The sequence below is a fragment of the Hetaerina americana genome, unplaced genomic scaffold (assembly GCF_022747635.1).
Source record: "Hetaerina americana unplaced genomic scaffold, ioHetAmer1.1.p SCAF_9, whole genome shotgun sequence".
Taxonomy (NCBI): domain Eukaryota; kingdom Metazoa; phylum Arthropoda; class Insecta; order Odonata; family Calopterygidae; genus Hetaerina; species Hetaerina americana.
The window spans coordinates 11,189,466-11,209,007 of NW_027287538.1; the positions used below are offsets into that span (position 1 = coordinate 11,189,466).

General features: G+C 42.2%; 1 protein-coding gene across 1 annotated transcript in view; it reads left to right on the forward strand.

The window, feature by feature from the left end:
* The first annotated feature begins 9,887 nt into the window (after positions 1–9,887).
* The window catches only part of Myo81F (Myosin 81F), a 383,271-nt gene continuing 373,616 nt past the window's right edge, over positions 9,888–19,542 (forward strand). Inside the window, exon 1 of the mRNA XM_071597894.1 lies at positions 9,888–10,313. Coding sequence (XP_071453995.1) covers positions 10,292–10,313 — 22 coding nt within the window. The 5' untranslated portion in view covers positions 9,888–10,291. The remainder of the gene's footprint in view (positions 10,314–19,542) is intronic.

The window sequence follows — 19,542 nt, forward strand, 5'->3', positions numbered from 1 at the left end:
TGTGCTCATCAAAAACTTGCCTAAACTGGTAGATTACAAAAAAAATACTTCACGAGGATTGAAAAAAGTAAAATGATAAATAATCGTCTTTATTGTGGGGCAAGATTGTGGAGTCACTTTGCCACCTGATCCCTCATCGCACATTTACAAGAATATAGTTATCGATAAATTTGACATAGTATAAGATATGCAATAATTTCAGTGTGTCAAAATCGTTTCAACTAGACTGAAATCCTGGACAAGGTGAATGATTTTAAACCCTGATAATTGTTGCATTGTAATGCGCATTTAATGGGCGACTCCATTAAAAGTTACTGTCGTGGCATCTCTCATAAGTATCTTGGAATAAGTACAAGATAAATCATGGAGGTACTACACTGTGCTATATTTTTGTCTGTTACATAACCATTCTTAAAATGCTATTTTGTGATATTACCCAATATAGTATGCTTCAAATAGCAATTTAATGTGGTACCCCAGATTCTTACGCCATATCTCAATAATGATTCTTCCAAGGCCGTATATAATCAAATGATCAATAAGTATTCCCATATATATGTAATTGGAGACATTTTTTATGGTATAGCAGCAATAATCATGGTTATTACATAATTGCTACAGGGTGCATGTTTGAGTGTGCATTGTTAAGCACATTTAGTTTTTCTGAAGTCACGCCTGAATTCTATCAGGCGTGACTTCAGAAAACCACATCCACAAATAGTTCATATAGTGCCACAGTAACCCATGTCTGGAAATCAAGTACTTTCATGTCATCTAGCTCGTTGCTCAGTTTCATTCCATAATATCTACATTTGTAGTGGGATATTTTTATTGATAGAAATGGAAGTATCAGCAATTATTCACCAATCCTGCAGTGTTCAACGCTTCTCACCAAAAGGAGTGTGGTATCTAAGATTTGATGAGCATACACATTACCATGTTCATTAAGGTTATATTTGACCTTTATATTGTGGAGTGTAGGGTGTCTTCAATTTGTAATTTACCTTGGTTGTCACTTAGAAGTGGTCATACCTTCATCCAATGTTAGAGCTCAGGTTTGCTTGGTATTTCTTGAATTATTCAGAAACATCACTTTTTCTCTTCAATGTTACCACTGGGAAAAATTTGTAATAATCACCAATGAAGTCAACAACAATCTAACTCCTCCAAGGGATAAGGGGTGTAATAACCCTTCTGCATCTCAATATACATATCAGTTCTTGATGCTTCTCCGTCTTCCTGCTACTCTTCTTAAGAAATGTCTTGCTTTTTAAATCCCTGTATAGAAGTTCAGTCATTCTCAATCCTATTACCGATTTATTTATGCCCATTTAATTTCAGCCATGGGGTCTTCTGCATGACCTTAACCCTGGGCCTGCTTCTCTCCCTCTTTAGTATTGTCCACCTATATAGAGTCCAATGTTACAAATAAAAACTGAGACAAGTTCGATTGGCTAGAGATGTGCATCCAACTTCAAATTTTGAACTTGAAAATAAATTACTACCTTAAGAAATGCTTTCCAAATAAGGGAAAGACCCTAGAGAATAATGATATAAGGAATGGGATTTGAAGGTTTGGGGTTTGAAGTCTAACCTTAGAAACTCTCCTAGAATGCTGAATCCTCATGCATTATATATTTGTTAGTTACAAATAAGAGCAAACATTTTTTTGAGATGCTGATCTATTAGCATTTTTATGTTTCAAGATTGGGGAAAACCCTTAATATTTGTTTTCGATTTCAATGGAGATACTGTAATATTCAATTCTGGTTCAAATTTATGGAAATTCATGTTAATTAAATGAAGAATAAAATGTATCTTTTCAATGTGTCTTTTATTCACGTACGACTAGTTTCAACGCTCAAGCGTCATCATCAGGTACAAATTAATCAAGTTGCAGCCCATTAATATGCCATTCATGAGGGAGAGGAGGGGTGGGTGAGAGAGGGGGGAGAAGGAGGGGAATGAAAGTGGGGTTGCGATTGGCGTTGATGGGGAGGGGGGAGAGTGGTGTTAGGCGTTAGGAAAGGTGATTGGTTGAAGCATTGAAACTAGAAGTACGTGAAAAAAGGAAAGTGGAAAGATAAATTTTATTCATCATTAAATACATGAGATACTATAATATTGATATCTTGCCTATAAAATGGGTCAATACTTGTATATCAGCTATAATTAAACCTTTTTCAAAGGTAAATTTTATTTCAAGTCAAATTTAGTGTCATAGTATGAGCAGCCCTCCCCAGACTACAACCTTGACGCGGTGGAAGGGCTTGTGCGTTCCGATGACCCCTAGAGCTGTGCCGGCGGGAGTAATAATAATTTCTCCTGGTCCACCCATGCCAGATAGGTCGAAGGTTAGGAGCCAGATGAAAGGTAGTCCACGCAGCGTCTGTTCCTCAGTGAGGTGGCTGCAATGGCATCTGACCCCAGTGGGGCGGCCAGTAAGTGATGGTGACACATTAAAAACACTATTAAGGAAGGCAACGGGCATTCACCTCCATTATTATTCCCAAGATTTAAATGATGGACAATATAGAGATTTTGAGTCCTGGCAACTACAGGGCTCGGCCCAATCGGCCATGTGTCGTGCCTGGTAGCGGGGGAGGCAAGGCTTCCGTGGTCCTCATCCTACGAAACCCTTGCAAGGGAAAACCAGCAGCAGCAGGACAGAAGACGCAGGAGAAGAAGACCAAATTAGTTAGAATAGGAACGTGGAATGTTAGGACAATGATGAGGACAGGGAAATTGGAGAATGTTAAGTGAGAGATGGAAAGGGGAAATATAGATATTTTAGGTCTTTGCGAGATGAGATGGAAGGATAGCGGGGTTTACTGGAGTGATCAGTATAGAAAAATATACAGCAGTGGGGACAAGAGCCAACAAGGGGTTGCCATAGTATTAAATGAAGAGGTAGGAATAGGCATAGTCAACATAGAGCAGGTAACGGATAGATTATTACTAGTGGAGATACAAGCAGAACTGACGAACTTGGTTATTATTCAGGTGTACATGCCACCGAGCAACCATAAGGAAGAAGAGGTCGACAGGATATACGATCAGTTAGAGAATATAATTGCGTGTGTTCCCACAGGGAAACATTTGATAGTGATGGGGGATTGGACTGCGACGGTAGGCGAAGGAAGAGATGGTGATGAGGTGGGGGACTGCAGTTTAGGCACGAGGAATGACCGCGGGGAGAAAGCAGTTGAGTTCTCCAGGAGACTGGGGTTAGTCATCACCAACACTTGGTTTAGGCACCATAAAAGACGCAGGTATACATGGAAAATGCCAGGTGACTCAGAAAGGTATCAGCTAGATTATATCCTGGTTGGACACAGGTTTCGGAACAGTGTGATAAATTCGCACAGCTTCCCGGGAGCGGATGCGGACTCTGACCACAATTTAGTTGTTATGAAATGTAGAGTCCGTTTCAAAAAGATAAGGCAGGGTCGGCGAGTCAGAAAATGGAATGTAGAAGCATTAAATGGCTTGAAAAGGAAGGAATACAAACAGGCGGTAGAGAAAATCATGGAGGATGGTAAAGAGCTAAGTACTATCGAAGAAAAATGGCAAAGTATCAAGAAAGGGTTATCGAAAGCCGCAAAAGACACTATTGGAACTGTTAACCCCAAAAGGACTAGGAAAGCATGGATCACAGATGAGATGATTATAAAGATGGATGAGCGGAGAAAATGGAAGAATGTATAAATAGAATTAGGCAAAATGAAGTACAAAGAATTAAAAAATAAATTGAGGTGGGCAACAAATAAGGCAAAAGAAGCATGGTGGAAGACCCAGTGTGAGGATATGGAAAGTTTGCAGAGGAAGGGTGAAATTGGTGCACTGTACAGGAAAGTTAAATCTTTATCGGGAAGTAAGAAAGGAAGACCTATGCTAACAGTTAGAGATAAGGCGGGTAAGAAAATAGTCGATGCAGGAAAGATCCAAGAGAGATGGAAGGAGTATATAGAAGAACTGTAAAGTAAAGAACTTAAACCAACAAAGTTAGGCATAGAAAAGGAACATGACGTAGAGAAAGATAGCTTAGGTCCAGGCATACTCGACGATGAGATAGAAAGGGCATTAAGGGAGATGAAACTAAATAAGGCCGTGGGGGTGGATAACATTCCCGCGGAACTATTGAAATGTTTAGGAAAATGTGGGAGGAAGAGACTATATGGGCTGATTCGTAGTATCTATGAGGAAGGAATCTGGCCGGAAGACTTTGTGAGATCAGTTTTAGTTTCTATTCCGAAAAAGGTAAAGGCCACGTTATGTGAGGACTACAGGACGATAAGTTTGATATCCCACGCAGCTAAATTTGTCCTCAGGATCATAAACAAAAGGATAGAGAGTAGGGCAAATAATTACTTAGGGGATGACCAGTTTGAGTTTAGGAAGGGGAGAGGTACGCGTGATGCCATTGCAGTAATGAGATTATTAATCGAGAGGAATATGGAATACAACCAGGAGGTACTTGCCTGTTTTGTGGATTTCGAAAAAGCATTTGATAGAGTGCATTGGGCAAAACAAATGAGTATATTGCAGAAAATAGGAATAGATTGGAGGGAAAGGAGACTAATATGCAACCTGTACATGTCTCAGACTGCTCAGGTGCGGGTGGGGAATGGGGAGTCCTGATCGGCAGTGTTAGGAAGAGGTGTAAGGCAGGGTTGCCCATTATCACCGTTGCTGTTCAACCTGTATGCAGAGGAAATGATTAAAGAGGCATGGGAAGAACTGGAGGTAGGAATGAAAGGGGGCGGGGAATTCGTAAAATCAGTTAGGTTTGCTGATGACCAAGCTTTAGTTTGCCAGTCAGCCAAGGGGCTGCAAGCATTGCTGAGTGAATTGGAAATTCAGTGCGACAGGTATGGGATGAGAATCAATATTAATAAAACAAAGGTTATGCGATTTTCTAGAAAGAAAAAGGCTAGGCTAAACATTAAAATAGGAGGGCAAAAACTAGAGCAGGTAGAACAGTTTACGTATCTCGGGAGTGTTTTGGACCAACACGGTCAAAGTAGTAGGGAGGTAAGGAGAAGAATTGCGCTAGGCAAGGAGGCTTTCAAGGGAAGGAGCAGGATAGGGATGTTGGACGGGATGAAGGGTGGAAGAAAGTACTCAGAGATGAAGAGGGACCTGATGTAGAGTAGGATGTTGTGTTTTCTAGGAGTCACAAATTATTTAATTAGTAGCTATGTCCATTCAAAAACCTACCCTAACCGGTAGATTACCTTATTATAATAAATAATAATAATATGAGCAGACAGTGTGAGAAGACTTTCTTTTGATTACATGTTATGACAAAATTTGACCATTCAAGCTTTATTTATGTTTTAATTTCATTAATTTTCATGACAACATTCAATGAAACATTCATTTGCAAATAATGCAATGATACTGCTTGTAGAATAATGCTAGATACTATTTACATTCATTTTAACATTCAATTTAAAAATCGTTCCAAGTACAACAACATATAAAAGTAAAAAGATATTTATGTCTTATAAGAGTGGGTACAAGGGGATCGGAGTAGTGCGGTGGCTAACGTACAGGTTTCCCAACATGAGGTCTGGGTTCACATCCTGGAGGAGGCATGTCTTTTCCAGTGTTATCCTGATCCCTGCTGCTTGAGGTGCTTTGTGGGGAGCTTTTTGAGTGAGTATTACTTCTGTCGGATTGGATGTTAAACTGTGGAACCCTTGATGCCTTTTGACAAGAGTAGGCTAATGTCAATGCTGGGGTTTCTCTCTACCCTGTCGGTAGTGGTACCTCTCCCTAGGGGATCTGCCACAACACCACAAGGTGTCACAACTACTACTTCAAGATCGGATATGATTGTTTTAGGGTTGGATAGTGTTACTGAAAGAAAAGGGTATTACTTGGTTTGATGGGGGAATGAGGCAAGGACTTTGTAGGGGTGGACATATTTACATATTTATAGAAAGACTCACTCAAGTATTCATTGAACCTGGATGAACAGCACTTTCAATGGGCATGGAAATTTATTCCCAAGATTTTTTCATGCATGGCAATATTATTTACATTCATAATTATATGAAACCCCCAATATCAAAGCCCAGATTTCCACCAAAGAGCAAAATAATTCATAGAATGGATTAAAGTACACTCACACTAGAAAAAAAGAAGGAACAAAATGCAACATTGGAACAGGTAGCCCCAGTTATTTTTATGCAAATTGAGCAGAGGGAGACCCTGAAGTCTGATAGGACACTGTGAAATACAAGTATATATGTATAACATAAACTGTACTATGGTGATAGTGGAGTTCATACAATATAAAATACATGGTATCACCATGGTGATGGTAATGTTCATCCAATACTAAACATAATGGCATTTGAACTTCACACGTCAGGGTAGTGTGGCCAGTTCCTTTCCCTGTGTCAGCTATGGTTTCCCAGGGACATCTGGTACCCAAAAAATCACACAGTTTGGGTGGAGCTGAGAGTGCCTAGAGAGGTGTGTCCGGGAATCAAACCCAAGCCCTCTAGTCAGTAGTCCAATGCTCCTTTTCTCAAAACCTTGCCTATTTTCATAACCCAAATCCAATCCCTCTCTCACCTGTTTTTTAACTCTCTCACACCAATACTCTAATTGTCATGTAATTCCAGCAATGTAGTTTATCTTCTGAGGTGCCAACTATATACCCTGCTCTCTATATTAGACCATTTTATATTAGTGTACCACTCCCCTAACTATTAGAAATAATAACCATTTCAAGATTTCTTCTGTTTTGGATGCTCCCTATTCCAAAGCACACTTCTCATCTTAAAACTCCCTTTGATAAATGCTATAGTGTCTACATTCTAGCATCCGTCACGCCCTCTGACCTTCCCCTCAAAGTTGAAACAATAGAACAAGCATACATCTGGCTCCTCAAATTCCTGGAATGACCCAGATAAATATCAGACATTAATTACCCCAATCTCCATATATTTTCCTTCCTACTCTGCTTCTAAAACCTTCCACAACAATCCCACACTTCCAAACCTTCCTTCTTTCCGAACTCTTCCTTGCCTTCCCTTCCATCCAGTGTCCTTGTTCTCCTGTTGTTTCCTCCTGAAACCCTCTCCTCAGTTCCTACTTTCCTCAGAGGAAGGTGATCTTGCCACGGAAAATTTCCTAAAATATGTGCGTCCTCTTTTTGGGTTTTTCTATATTTTTGTTGGCTAATGCCATCTTGCTCCTTCGTTTGAATTATTATTCACACCCATTAGACCAATGTGTACATGTATTAGGATGTCGAGATAGAAGTGAAAGAAATATAAAGATAAACAAGAACTTTAATAATTAATATAAACAAAAATTGAGAAAATATAGAAAGATCAAACTGAATAAGCATTAAATAGCTCTTAAATAGCTAAATTTCATAGCTTTTCTTGAAGACATAAACTTGAGTAAAAGCATGGAAAAGGGTCAAAATAAGCCTAAAGATGAGTTGTACCAATGCTCAACATTCTATTGCAGTCAGGCTGGATGTGCCATTGCCACGTTGTTAAGAGAAGGGATGTCCAGTATTGACAGGAAGTGGATTGCAAAGAGAGAAAATCCTGAATAAAAGTAAGCATTCATTTAAGGATAAAGATCACTCGAGATAGGGAGGAGGAACAGGGTTTTTAAACCCCCACAACAACGCATGCGCAGAGCTCCATCGGCTGTGCCCGGTCGGCCTAGGGGTGGTTTCCCTCTTTGCCCACCTCTTGCCCCCGTGCCGCTCTCTCACTCTCATGGCGGCCCGCCCTTCCCTGGAGCGTGCCTGGAGTGTGCAGAGGGGGGAGAGGGGTCGAAGGGGATTGTGGAGAAAAAGGGGGATCCTCCCCCCCTCCTCTCGACCAGCTGCAGCAGTCTCGGGGGAGGGCAGGGCGATCGGGCGGAGAGCACTTCTCCGGCCGGCGATCCAAGAGGGAGTCGTTCTTGTGACCCGTTCGAATGAGCGCAATGCGCGCGCAGACTTTGCCCAGCGTGGGAGTTGTGGGAGGGATGAGTCGGTTTGAACACCTTGCGCGCGCACTTGAGCGCTTCGAATTATCTATCTGGAGTCCGACACCGGCGTGGATTGCCTGGATATTGAGGCATTTTCATCGGCGGAGTCCCAGGCTGCTAGTCGCGCGAAACTCTTTGTTTATTATGGTTTATTTTGATACCGGACCGTAGAGAAATATGTGCTTGACTTCACAGTATCAGGGGAGAACAATTACGCTCGTGGACTCCAGATGTAGGCCGACCGGTCTCGGGATTTAATACGTAAACGTGACTTTGACGCATTAATGAATTTGATTATTGCAGCAGTTTTGACGACATTTCAATTACTGAATCCATATTTCCTTGATTCCAAAGGTAGAATTAAAACAATTCATGAAAATAATTTATATAACTATACATGTGGGTCGCGGTATTCCATGGGGTAGAGCGTTGGAATACTGACCGGAGGGTCCAGGGTTCGATTTTCGGCTATGTGATTTTTCGAGAACCAGATCTTCCTGGGAAACCATAACCGGCACAGGGAAAGGAACTGATGTTGAATATCCCCCGACCCTGATGTGTGAATATCACACGCCGTATAGGGCTTAGTACTGGGTGAACTCTACCATCACCTTCTAAACCGACCTTCGGGTTGATTACTGTGTTTTATGGTTATATATATAAAAATTATATTCATGAAATATTTATATTATTTTTAATTTGTGATATTGCACAATGAATTCATAATTCTGAATGCACCCTGAACTTTGGAAACCACTTTATTGACCCATACTCTCAGCTCTCAGAAGAGTGAAATTATTGTTAGCTAGGCTAGCCTATCCGTACAAGAGCATGAAACGCAGATTAGTATGTTTTTGTAAAGAAAATTCATAAAAATCAATGGTATAATAAAAAATTGTAATTAGTGTAAATATTTTGAAAGATCGTAGCAAAACTACTAAAAACAATTAAATAATAATCTATTTTGATTGAATATTCTTATTAATTATAAAAGTAATGCTGGTGAACCATAATAAAACATTGACATATACATTCACTATTTCTTGGCTTTTGCAATTATCGCATGTGCATTACAAACCGTTTGCCTGAATAAAATTAAAGCTTGTTTTTCTCTCCTTCTTACGACTCGGCCGACTGCTTATCACGTTGGTCCGATTGTTTTTTCCGGTTGAACAAAAGTTGAAAATATTGGTGGAGTAGCAAATGCGAAACGGTAATATATTACATATGTTTTAATTATACTTTTTTCTTTTAAAAAATAGGAAATACATCAATCAATTTTCGATATGAATAGACACACTCTTTTTATCTTTAGTTTATGTGGAAACTGGGGACAATTGTTACAGTGACATGGAACATCTTCATCTGTTTTTCCTTCGGTTCTCAAGAAACTTTTGATCCATTCCGAAGGGAAATCAGCGAGAGAGGTGATCGCATTAATGTCTATTGTGTTCTCAATTATGCCAGTGGGACAAGGACATTGGTGCATCAAAAAATGTGACGGAAATTTTGTGTTCCGGTGAGGAATATTGCGCTGATTGTAGTGCAAAGTCTCGCCATCCGCGGCGCTCACGGGGTTTCATGTGCGCTTGGGGCTCATTCAGCCGGTTCGAAGAGACATGAAAGAGAAAGCACGAAGGAGAAAAGGGGAAAGATAGAGAGGAAGAGCGATGACTCCCGCTGCTGACTCACACACTCACAGACGGCGTCATCGATTCGTTCGTGAGGAGGCAGGAACGGCGAACCGTTCGGCGACCCGCTGGCAGGCGCACGGGAGGGGGCGAGCGGCTCCCCACCCCGGCCCTCCATCCAGCTGCAGTGTCCCTCCGTGCGCCGATGTGCGAGAGTGTCCGGCGTCCTCGCGCACGCGACCTCCGTCGTCGCCTGGTGATGCCGGCTTCGGTGACGCACCGCGACTCCCTTCCTCAGGAAGAGCACGCGTCTCCCGCCAGTGTGCCCCCTCGGTTGTGTCGCCGGGAGTGAACAGTGCTTTAACCCATAATCCCTCACACACGCAACTCTCCCCCTCAACCATCTGGTGGTCCAACCCCCCCTATCCCTCAAGTTATATTACGAAATCCCAACCACCCCCCGTCCTCCTCATCCCCCGAGTCTTCAGTACTTTTTCCCCAACTGCTTTTTAACCCCCTTTCGTTCTCAAAAATCTCTTTCGGTTACCGCTTTTTCTCCCTCCCGCCCCCTTAAAACACTACCCTGACCCTTACTGTGGATATACGAATACTCGGCCTTTCGAAGATTTTGATCCGAGCTCTGGACCGTCATGGCCGGCTATTTCTCCTCGGGTGAGTACCTGTTTAGCTCTGTGAGGCGCGTGTGAATTTTTATGTGTTCGGGGATTCTCCCCAGCGGGTCAATCGGCGAAAAACAAAACGCCGGCCCCTCTGTGACCCACCCTCTCTCCCGTAGGGTGAGAGGCGCACGGGGTTGTAAACACGCCCTTTTCGTGATTTTTATCGACGGTGCTCTCTCGCCTTGTGTTGGTCCTTCGAAGCCGGCGCGGTTTGTCAAATGTCAAGCAAACTAGGCATGCCCACTCGCTTGTCCACAACAGTGGACAAGCGAGTGGGCATGCCTAGTTCGATGTATTTATCGTAACTATGAGGCTGTCGCCCTCAACACCTGGAACCCTGACGTCTGCCAAAAAGGGCAAATTTTCCGGAATCATATGTTTATTGGTTCCTGTTGTGATAAAAGTCCAGCTCAACGATTGTCGCAGGAGGAATCGATCTTCAAGTAAGGACCCCTTTCACTCACTCAGCGACGAGAACACATAATTTGGTATTGTCGTCAGTGAATAGATATACATAATTTTCTAATCTTGCTGGTCACTTCCTTATCCTAAACGCGCTGCTTATTGTATGGAAGCAATTTTTTCCATCCCCGTCTAGCCGACGGTGAAGGAAAAAATTCGGCCCGACTTCCTGATGTTTTCTTGTGGAAAAAGAACAATTCGGAGAATTCCTCGCGTCATTAGCCAGACGCGTGTTCTCGAGCGAGTTCTGCAAATCGAATTTAACGTATCGATAAAGTTGCAAGTATACTCTACGAACTTATATAGTATGCTGCTCATGCACTGTTACTTTTTGCTCTTTGAATCGGTCTGCGGTTCACCAAATAGCAAGCCTCTTCCCTCCAGTTTTAAAATCCCAAAATCTGAATTGTTTTATCGCAACGACGTGATGAAATGTGTTGACGAACTTAGTGTTACTATTTTTCAAAGAGAGACGCCTGATGCCTTTGAATACAACAGATATTCTTGCTAATTTATTCAATTGGTATGTTGTTATGATGAAATGGCGTCCAAAATGTGTTTCAGGCTGGGAAAGGATTGCCATAACAGCCGGTATTTCAAGGCCTCATCAAAATCATGCCCTCGAGTCATTCACTACTTCCTTGCGGGCTCCCTTTCGAGCACCTTCAATGTGCCCGTATGGGGATCCAGATTACATTCGCCGTAGTTTTTAATGGGGCACATATGCACTTAAAAAATAAGTGAGGTTTCGCCTTGCGTATTCCTTCCCACGTGCATAGCAAGGCGATGCACTCTACATGAGTTTAGCTGAACGCCGGTCTGTAATTTCGAGCGGCGTAATTCTAATTATTTCCAAGTCCCGGGGGACAGGCATTGTGATCCAGCGAAGTGTCATCAAATCCTGTCCCATTGCTCTCAATTTCAAGAGTATAACGAGACGTGACTTTTTTTTCGGTAAACGGGAAACCAGTCGAGAGAAATGGGTGGTGATTACCACGAGGAAAGCATCGATTCAAAGATCGGGGTCGAGTCGTAGGAATGGCGACGTATCTACGGGTCTGTCCCGCGTGGGTTTCGAAGCTTCGGAGCTGGATTCGGACCGTGATCAGATACGAATCTGTTTCCGGCCGGAAAAGTTGCTGAAAAATGTGTGAACACATGGAATGGAATGAGAAAGAATAGGGATATTGTTTGGATATCTACATATAATTAGTACCATCAGTCTTATCCCAATGAAACCGTTACAGAATTGGTAACTTAATTTTGGCTTCTCTACCATCACAGATCCTGATCGTGGATGCTCAGTTTTTTTGACGCAGAGATACATAATTTAACTTTGCCTCATGTACAAATATGGTTGTCTTCGTATGTTCATATTTCAATGAAGAAAACTGTCCCAATATCGAATGAGTCTCACAAAATAATTCTACGTCTACATCTACTTAATACCCCGCAAGCCGCCGCAAGGGCGTGTGGCGGGGGGTGTTAGGACACCACCCGTAATTGTGGAGCCTTAGACGCGTTCGCGTTAACTTCTCCAGTTAATCAGTAAATAACTTGATCGTTATTTATATTCTAGATTTTACTGTTTATCATTATAAATATGCCATTCAAATTTCGTAAATTCTCTCTGCTTTCGGGAACTATCAGGTTTAGTTGCTCAGCTGTTCTAAATCTACATTAATACCCTGCGAGCTACCAAAAAGGTGTGTGGCAGGGGGTGCAGCACCAAGAGGAAAGGGTGAGGGGATTAGGGTTTTTCTTTTTGGACGGAGCCTCGTGATAGTTTACACTATTAATGTATTGCATTATTAAAATTGAATATTGTATATTGTTATCAGACATATATTTATCATATGGATGAATATATTAATAATTAATATGTATATTAAGATTCTCTCTTGAGACCCAATATTTCCGCGGCATACTATATTTTTTTAACGAATTGAATTTTTATTCATAATTTGATCCCGTCAATTCCGTAGATCTCGAGACCATGTTCAGGTTGGCCGTCGTTCCTTCATCATAATTTGCAAAATGGAATCTTGATCATTAGCTCTATTGTGCTGCTGTGTGCTTCAAATGGCAGATGATTGCTTTTGACCCACGCCCTTATTGTAGGGCACGAATGGACATTATGAAGCTGCGAATAGCTTACATCAAAGTAGTACGGTGAAAATGAACCAATTAAATTTAGCGGAAACATACTACATTAATGACAGAAGAAGAGCGTAATTGTGACCAAATTAAAAAAAAGACGCTGTGGTTACGATGTATTCCACTCATGATCTGAAACAATTATTTCAGATATAAATATTTAGAAATTTGCTGAGAAATGTTTCCTTAACGCGGATCACATCTTGATCTTTATATACACTACACCCCGCAAGTTGGTTAATGGCGTGTGGTGGGGGGTGTTAGGTTACCACCCTTTATCATGCAAAGTCTACGAAAAAGGAGTTTTCGTACAATCTGTAATGATTGTCGGATCGCAGTTAGGCTCCCCCATTTTTGTTGGGGTTCTTTAACTTGTTTTGATGAGGAATGTGCGGGAGAAGGAAGAGTTTTTATATCGTGTCGTGCGGGAAATGTATTTCTCTTATTTGATCTCGATCATCTGATCTACCGATATATCGAAAGCTGTAAATAATCTCATCAGTGATGACCCAAAAAAAACAAGTGAATCGGCTGAACATTACCTTGGGAAAAATAGCCATGTGTTGTGATTGCATCTATGTTCTCAAATCATCCACTTTTTAACCTCAAACCACAGAACAAAGAGTTCTCCACGGGGTTGTGAAAAACCTTCCTCCAGACTCATTCATTTGAAGGGTTTGTGAGAAAAACGAAAGTAAAAAAAAGACAGCGTCAACGGTTTTTAAAAGATTTTCACCGCAACCGGCCTGGCAATTTCGCACCCACCGTTTAATTATTTGGGCTGGCCACCATAAATGAGACAAAAGGTTCATTTGGGTACACATGTTGGGGATATCTATCGCTCGCCTCTGCAAACGATCCACATACGGGGCTTTTCTCGCAAATATAGGATAACGGATTAGTCCGTCGTGTTTGCTTGCGCGAACCCGAGGAAAAGAAGGGTTTCGTGTGTTTGTCAGGTATCCCCCCGGGTAGACCGTCCTCCGAACAGGTGAGATACAGAGAGAAAGAGAGTCGGTCCACCACCAATGCCATCTGCTCGGCTGGTTTGCATACACGATTCAACCCGGGCGAGACTGGCTGATGTTCCGCCACCTGCGTCCCCATTCCACGCTACGTATCTCTCCCTCCGTGCCTCGCCTCGTTTACGCTGTTCGATACGCGGAAGCGCATGATGAAGCATTCCTTTTCCATTCGAGATCGGTGGAGAAAAATTGAAAGAAAAATTCTAACCTTTCGCTAGACGCGGACATCACGGTCTCGCCCTCAGCCCGTGAATAAGTCACTGGAGGTGACGTCACAGGATTCCAGCTCATTCGGGTGGAGAGGAAACGGTGGAGAATTCCTTGAAGATCTCTCTCTCCCTCTCTCTTTGCCTCCCTCGCCTCCTCCCCCCTCCCCGACGTCACTGTGAGTAGCGAGGCCACCTTTTGCCTTGCCCCCCCCCTCGTGGGTGCCACCGGAGGAATGCAGTGGGGCATCCGAGAGGGGGGCGAGCACCCCCCTTCCCATAGGGTTCCGGACTCCTCCCACACCCTCTGTCCTCCCAAAATAAGGTTCCATTCCTATGAGCGCACGAACGCGTGACATCTCGTAAACTGAAATGAGAATGCACGGTATCTTGTCTGTCGAACGGAGCGATAATTGTTCGCGAAGCGGAACCGCCCTCCCTCGCCCAAATCGAGAGGATTGAACTTGCAAAGGGCAGTTTGAATTACACGAAACTAGAATGACATCAATCAACAAGTTCTCTAATCACTATCAGATGGTGGCTCAACACCACTGCCAGGCACCTCCTTGGGGGCTTGTAGGATAAAATACACGTAGATGTCTGGTGCGGAACAAGTTCGTGAAGCGGAAGATGCTACTGATAAATACATCCGCAAATACGTCTGAAGGTAATCTGCGAGTCGCAGTAAATTTATCATATCGCACATCCACACACGAAACCCTGTAAGCCGCGGCGAGGGCGTGTGGCGGGGGGTGTTGAGACACTAACCATTCGTGCACCAATACCACTTTAGTCGTGCATTGGAATATATATTTACACAAACACATCTAACACGCACATGCATGCCAATGTACATAATGCATCAACTGGTATGTTAGGCGCGTTAAATTTTAGTCTTTAATTTAATTTTTTCGTACGTTTGGGCTCGATTTTTATCATTCCATATATCATCCATAGGCAGAGCGCTGGGTTACTGGCCGCAGGGCCCGGGTTCCATTCCCTTGGGCACCTTCAGTTTTATCCAAGCTGTGTGATTTTTCGGGTGTCAAATGTTCCTGAAAAACCACGGGGAGAGCAGGGAAAGGAAAGCTTCATAGTCCTCTGATGTGTGAGTTTCGCGTGTCGTACTGTTAGTACGCGTTGAGATTTATTAAATCAGCCATTGGGCTGATTATTATGTTTTATTTATATCTACATTTAAACCTGGGAACCTGCCCGGAGGATATGTGGTAGGGAGAGTTAGGACGCCACCGCTTATTATGTGAATTCACTTGAATGTGATTTTTTCGTCATAGAATCCTCATATTAATTTACAATTAGGTTCTCTGATCAGCTTTCTCGAGGTTCCCGTTTTAATCGCGTGATGGCGAGGGAATTAATGCCAATATCCAATTCTGTTCCCTGTCGCAGCCATGTTCCCTTTTTTAACTCGGTTGATCTGAATTACGATGTAGTGCGGGGCTCTAATACTTCCCACTTTGGTGTCATAAGCAAAACCAATTGCCCTGCGTCTTTCCAAAAGTCTTAGTGCCAGTTGATCTCCTCACACTTGGAGGAACTCTCGACCAAGAGATTAATTTGTCGAAAAACGTCCATTCTAATCCCTTATCGTTCGTGGTAAAAAAATGACATTTTAAATCTATCTGTTCTGCATTTAATCTCTCTAATTTTATTGGCATGATCTCTCTTACCGTAATACGATGGGACTAGTAATATGTTTTCAGCATCACAGCTCTTCCAATTTATGCAAGAAATTTAATCAGTAATTTAACCTTCGCTCCTTGAGTGATTTCCAACCTAACGCCTCCGATAACTTTGATACGCTACTCAGTGTGTCATAAAAACGTTCTACGAATCTAGCTCCTCTACGCTGCTCGCGAGCCAATTCGGCAATTAATCCAACTTCATAAGAATCCCATATACTGGCAAGATATTCTGAACGAGGCCTAACCAGCGAAAGATAACATTTCTCTTTGACCTTTTCCTCACATTTAGGATTAATTGCGTTGGCGCGCGGGGAACCCTTAGGTATCATCAAAGAATCTATGACATCGGCTACATTCTATCTTGTGCGCTATTGCTATTTATCAATATGTTGACCTACCATGGTCTAAAATGGATGACGTGAAGAAAAGAATTCAAACCATCAAGCATAACTCGTGCATTTTTTCAATAGAATATTTGAATAAAATATTTTCACAAAATTTGAACAGAGATAAAGGTATAATTTCACCTTTTCAAATATGTTGACTATTTTCAATTTCACTAGATACCTGAATAACCTTTCTATTGCCTTCCTACAAATTTAGCCCTTGCCATTTGGATGCTAATTCTTTGAATACAGGGTTCGTCCGGAAAATAAGTGTACTGATTTTTTCCCGCCGCTCCAGGCGCGCCCAGCACCGCTCTGACGGGCTGCGATTGGAGGGGGGTATGTTGGCAAGCGACGCTGAAAAAGGCAGTCGGCTCTGAGCTGTGGTGTAGTGAGGAGCTCTGTTAACGCGAACCTCCACGCTCGACCCACGTCACGGAACGCGATGCCGAAGTTTTTGGAGCAGCGTTATTGCATCAAATTTGCGGTAAAGCTTGGGAAATCGTCTACCGAAACTGTCGGTATGATTAACCAGGCTTACGGGGAGTCAGCCATGTCCAGAAACATGATCTTTCGGCGGCACAAGATGTTCGTGGAGGGCAGAGAAGAGGTCGACGACGAACCACGGCCTGGACGCCCATCAACGACACTCACCGATGAAAATGTGCGAAAAGTTCGCGATGTACTGAACTCTGATCGTCGTCTTAGTGTTCGGATGATAGCAGAGCAGTGTAATGTGCCAAAAACAATAGTGCACGAGATTATTAGGGAGCAATTACAGATGAAAAACATCTGGCGGCTGCATCACGACAATGCGCCGTCTCACACCGCGCTTGTCGTGTCGGACTTCTTGGCCAAGCACGGCGTGGCAACGCTGCCGCACCCGCCCTACAGCCCGGACTTGGCACCACCGGACTTCTTTCTGTTCCCGAAGATAAAGAGGAGTTTGAAAGGAACGCGATACGGGACTTTGGACGCCGTCAAAGAGGCCGTGACGACGTGTCTTCGAGAGGTTCCCGATGATGCCTTCGCGGGAGTGTTCCAGGAATGGGAACGCCGCTGGAACAAGTGTATCGACTCACAAGGGTCCTATTTTGGGGAATATTAGCTTAAGATATGTAAAAGTGTAATAATTTTTTTTTCCTGAGCTCAGTACACTTATTTTCCGGACGAACCCTGTATCATCGAAATCGAGCCACCATTCAGACTTGTTCGATCCCGAGCGTCACTTAAGGCTCACTAACGTCAAATCACTCCATGTCTGAATATTTTTGTTTCGTATTTTTCTATTTCATCAGCTGTTTGAATCTTTCTTGAGCTAATTAAGTCAGCAACCGTGAAACCAAAGTATTTCCCAAAATGTTATCCCATCTTCTTTCTAGTGTTTGCATTCACACACGCTCTCTAATGAATATCATCCACTTTACATGCCTCGTTATTCTTACAGATAGTTTCTTTCTGATATTTTATTACGTTCTTCGGTAAACCTTTCTTCTTCGGCGTGTCTGGTTAGGTTTCCTATGATATTTAAGATCGCTTTCAACAGGTTTTTATCTTCACTCATTCTTTTAAGCGATGGCGTAATATTAGTGTTTAATAATAGAGTAAAACCGTAAGCCACTCGAGCTGTCCTTGGATCTCATTAATCATTCTTGTATAGCTTAATGTGCCTGAAGTGCCTTTGCTTTTAGGGTTCCGCTCACGATATTTCTTTTGTTTTTCAATGGTGAGCTATTATGTTTTTTAATGGTGAACGATTGCCATTCTCCTAAGGAACACAAAAATTTCACGTCTATTGTTATCTTACGTACTTAAATTCATTTCATGTAACATATTCAGTTACTACTTAATTTTATTTGGTAACGTATGGAACTGCCAAAGTACAAAGCGAACTAAGTAAGTACGAGTATATTTGCGAGTCCATAGAACACAAGCTTAGCAGCTTATTCGTGTTTTTATTGACATAATATGAGAATGTAACTCAAGAAAATCCTGGATTTCCAATTTTATCGGAAATTCACTTCGAAACGTTGTCTCAATCCCGTTTTTTCAAATCCTCATCGTAGGAAGTCTACTTTCGGTTTTATGAATTAGTGTAGATTGACCTATTAATGGAAAAATCCTCTTTTTTTTACAATTTTGAGTGCCATTTTCTGAAAAGTGAACACATTTTTGCCTGATTTTATCTTCCGATTCCATTTGAGACCCATGCATAAACTACAGATGTTTTGCAAATGACGCACTGCCGTAGTTTAATAAAGTTTAAAGTGACGTTTCCTTCAATGGATAACAGGATCTGCAGTGTTGTAGACTTCTGTCCGTTCATATCCGTAAATACCTTCTATAACCGAGATAAAAGATCATCTCCATATCAGTTCGGCGGATACGGTATCTCGCTACGATATTTTCGGTAATCGGTGCCTATCTTTCACGATGGTTTACCCACGTGTACCTATCCCTAACGATTTTCATGTACATTTACTTAAACCAAGCGGTACGATTTTATGGATGCCATTATTTTCTGAGAAATTACTCATTACTTGATTAATGCGGTTTTATTTAGATTTAATTACGGTCCCAATTATATTTGATTAATTCACCCCCTTTTCTTCGTGGTATTCTCGTCCGATTTGTCTCCTTCGAAGGAAATACCGAACATCATTGGATTATGTTTTTCTCTTTTCTTGTCAATGTTAGGATGTATGCTTCTGGTTCGTAACAACTCTTTCTAAATACCCGTATTTTCCTCTCTTTATCATCTTCATGACTCAGGATTCATGGGTCATTCACTGAGGCTCAGGACACATCATGACCCAGCATCCGTTCAAATTTCGCCTTTAATTTGCTCATAGCAGTTATCACTTCCTCTCGGAGACAAAGTGAAACTTGTTGTCACAACAACCTCCAAGGCTTAAGTACATTTAAAAATAATTTCAGTCGGTAATAAATAATTCCAAAGCGCAAGGTAGAAATTGAAAACGGAATCGAGGTGGTGGCGATTCTGAATTATCAGTCGTCGAATCGTAACTGCTGGAAACAAAAGTTCCACGAAGCCACGTGATCTTTGGCGGAATGGAATTCATTTATCTGGAAATTCCAAATACTACATTCCGTCGATTGTAGAAAAAAAAGAGAAGGTGGCTTTTTTCGTACGTCGAACGGTTTAAGCGCGTGTTACGCCGGCATTGCACTCTTGTCATTCGATTAATCGAAGACTTAGAATCACAGAATGGCGATGGATCGATCGAGGATCTCTTGGCATGAATGAAGATTTCTGTC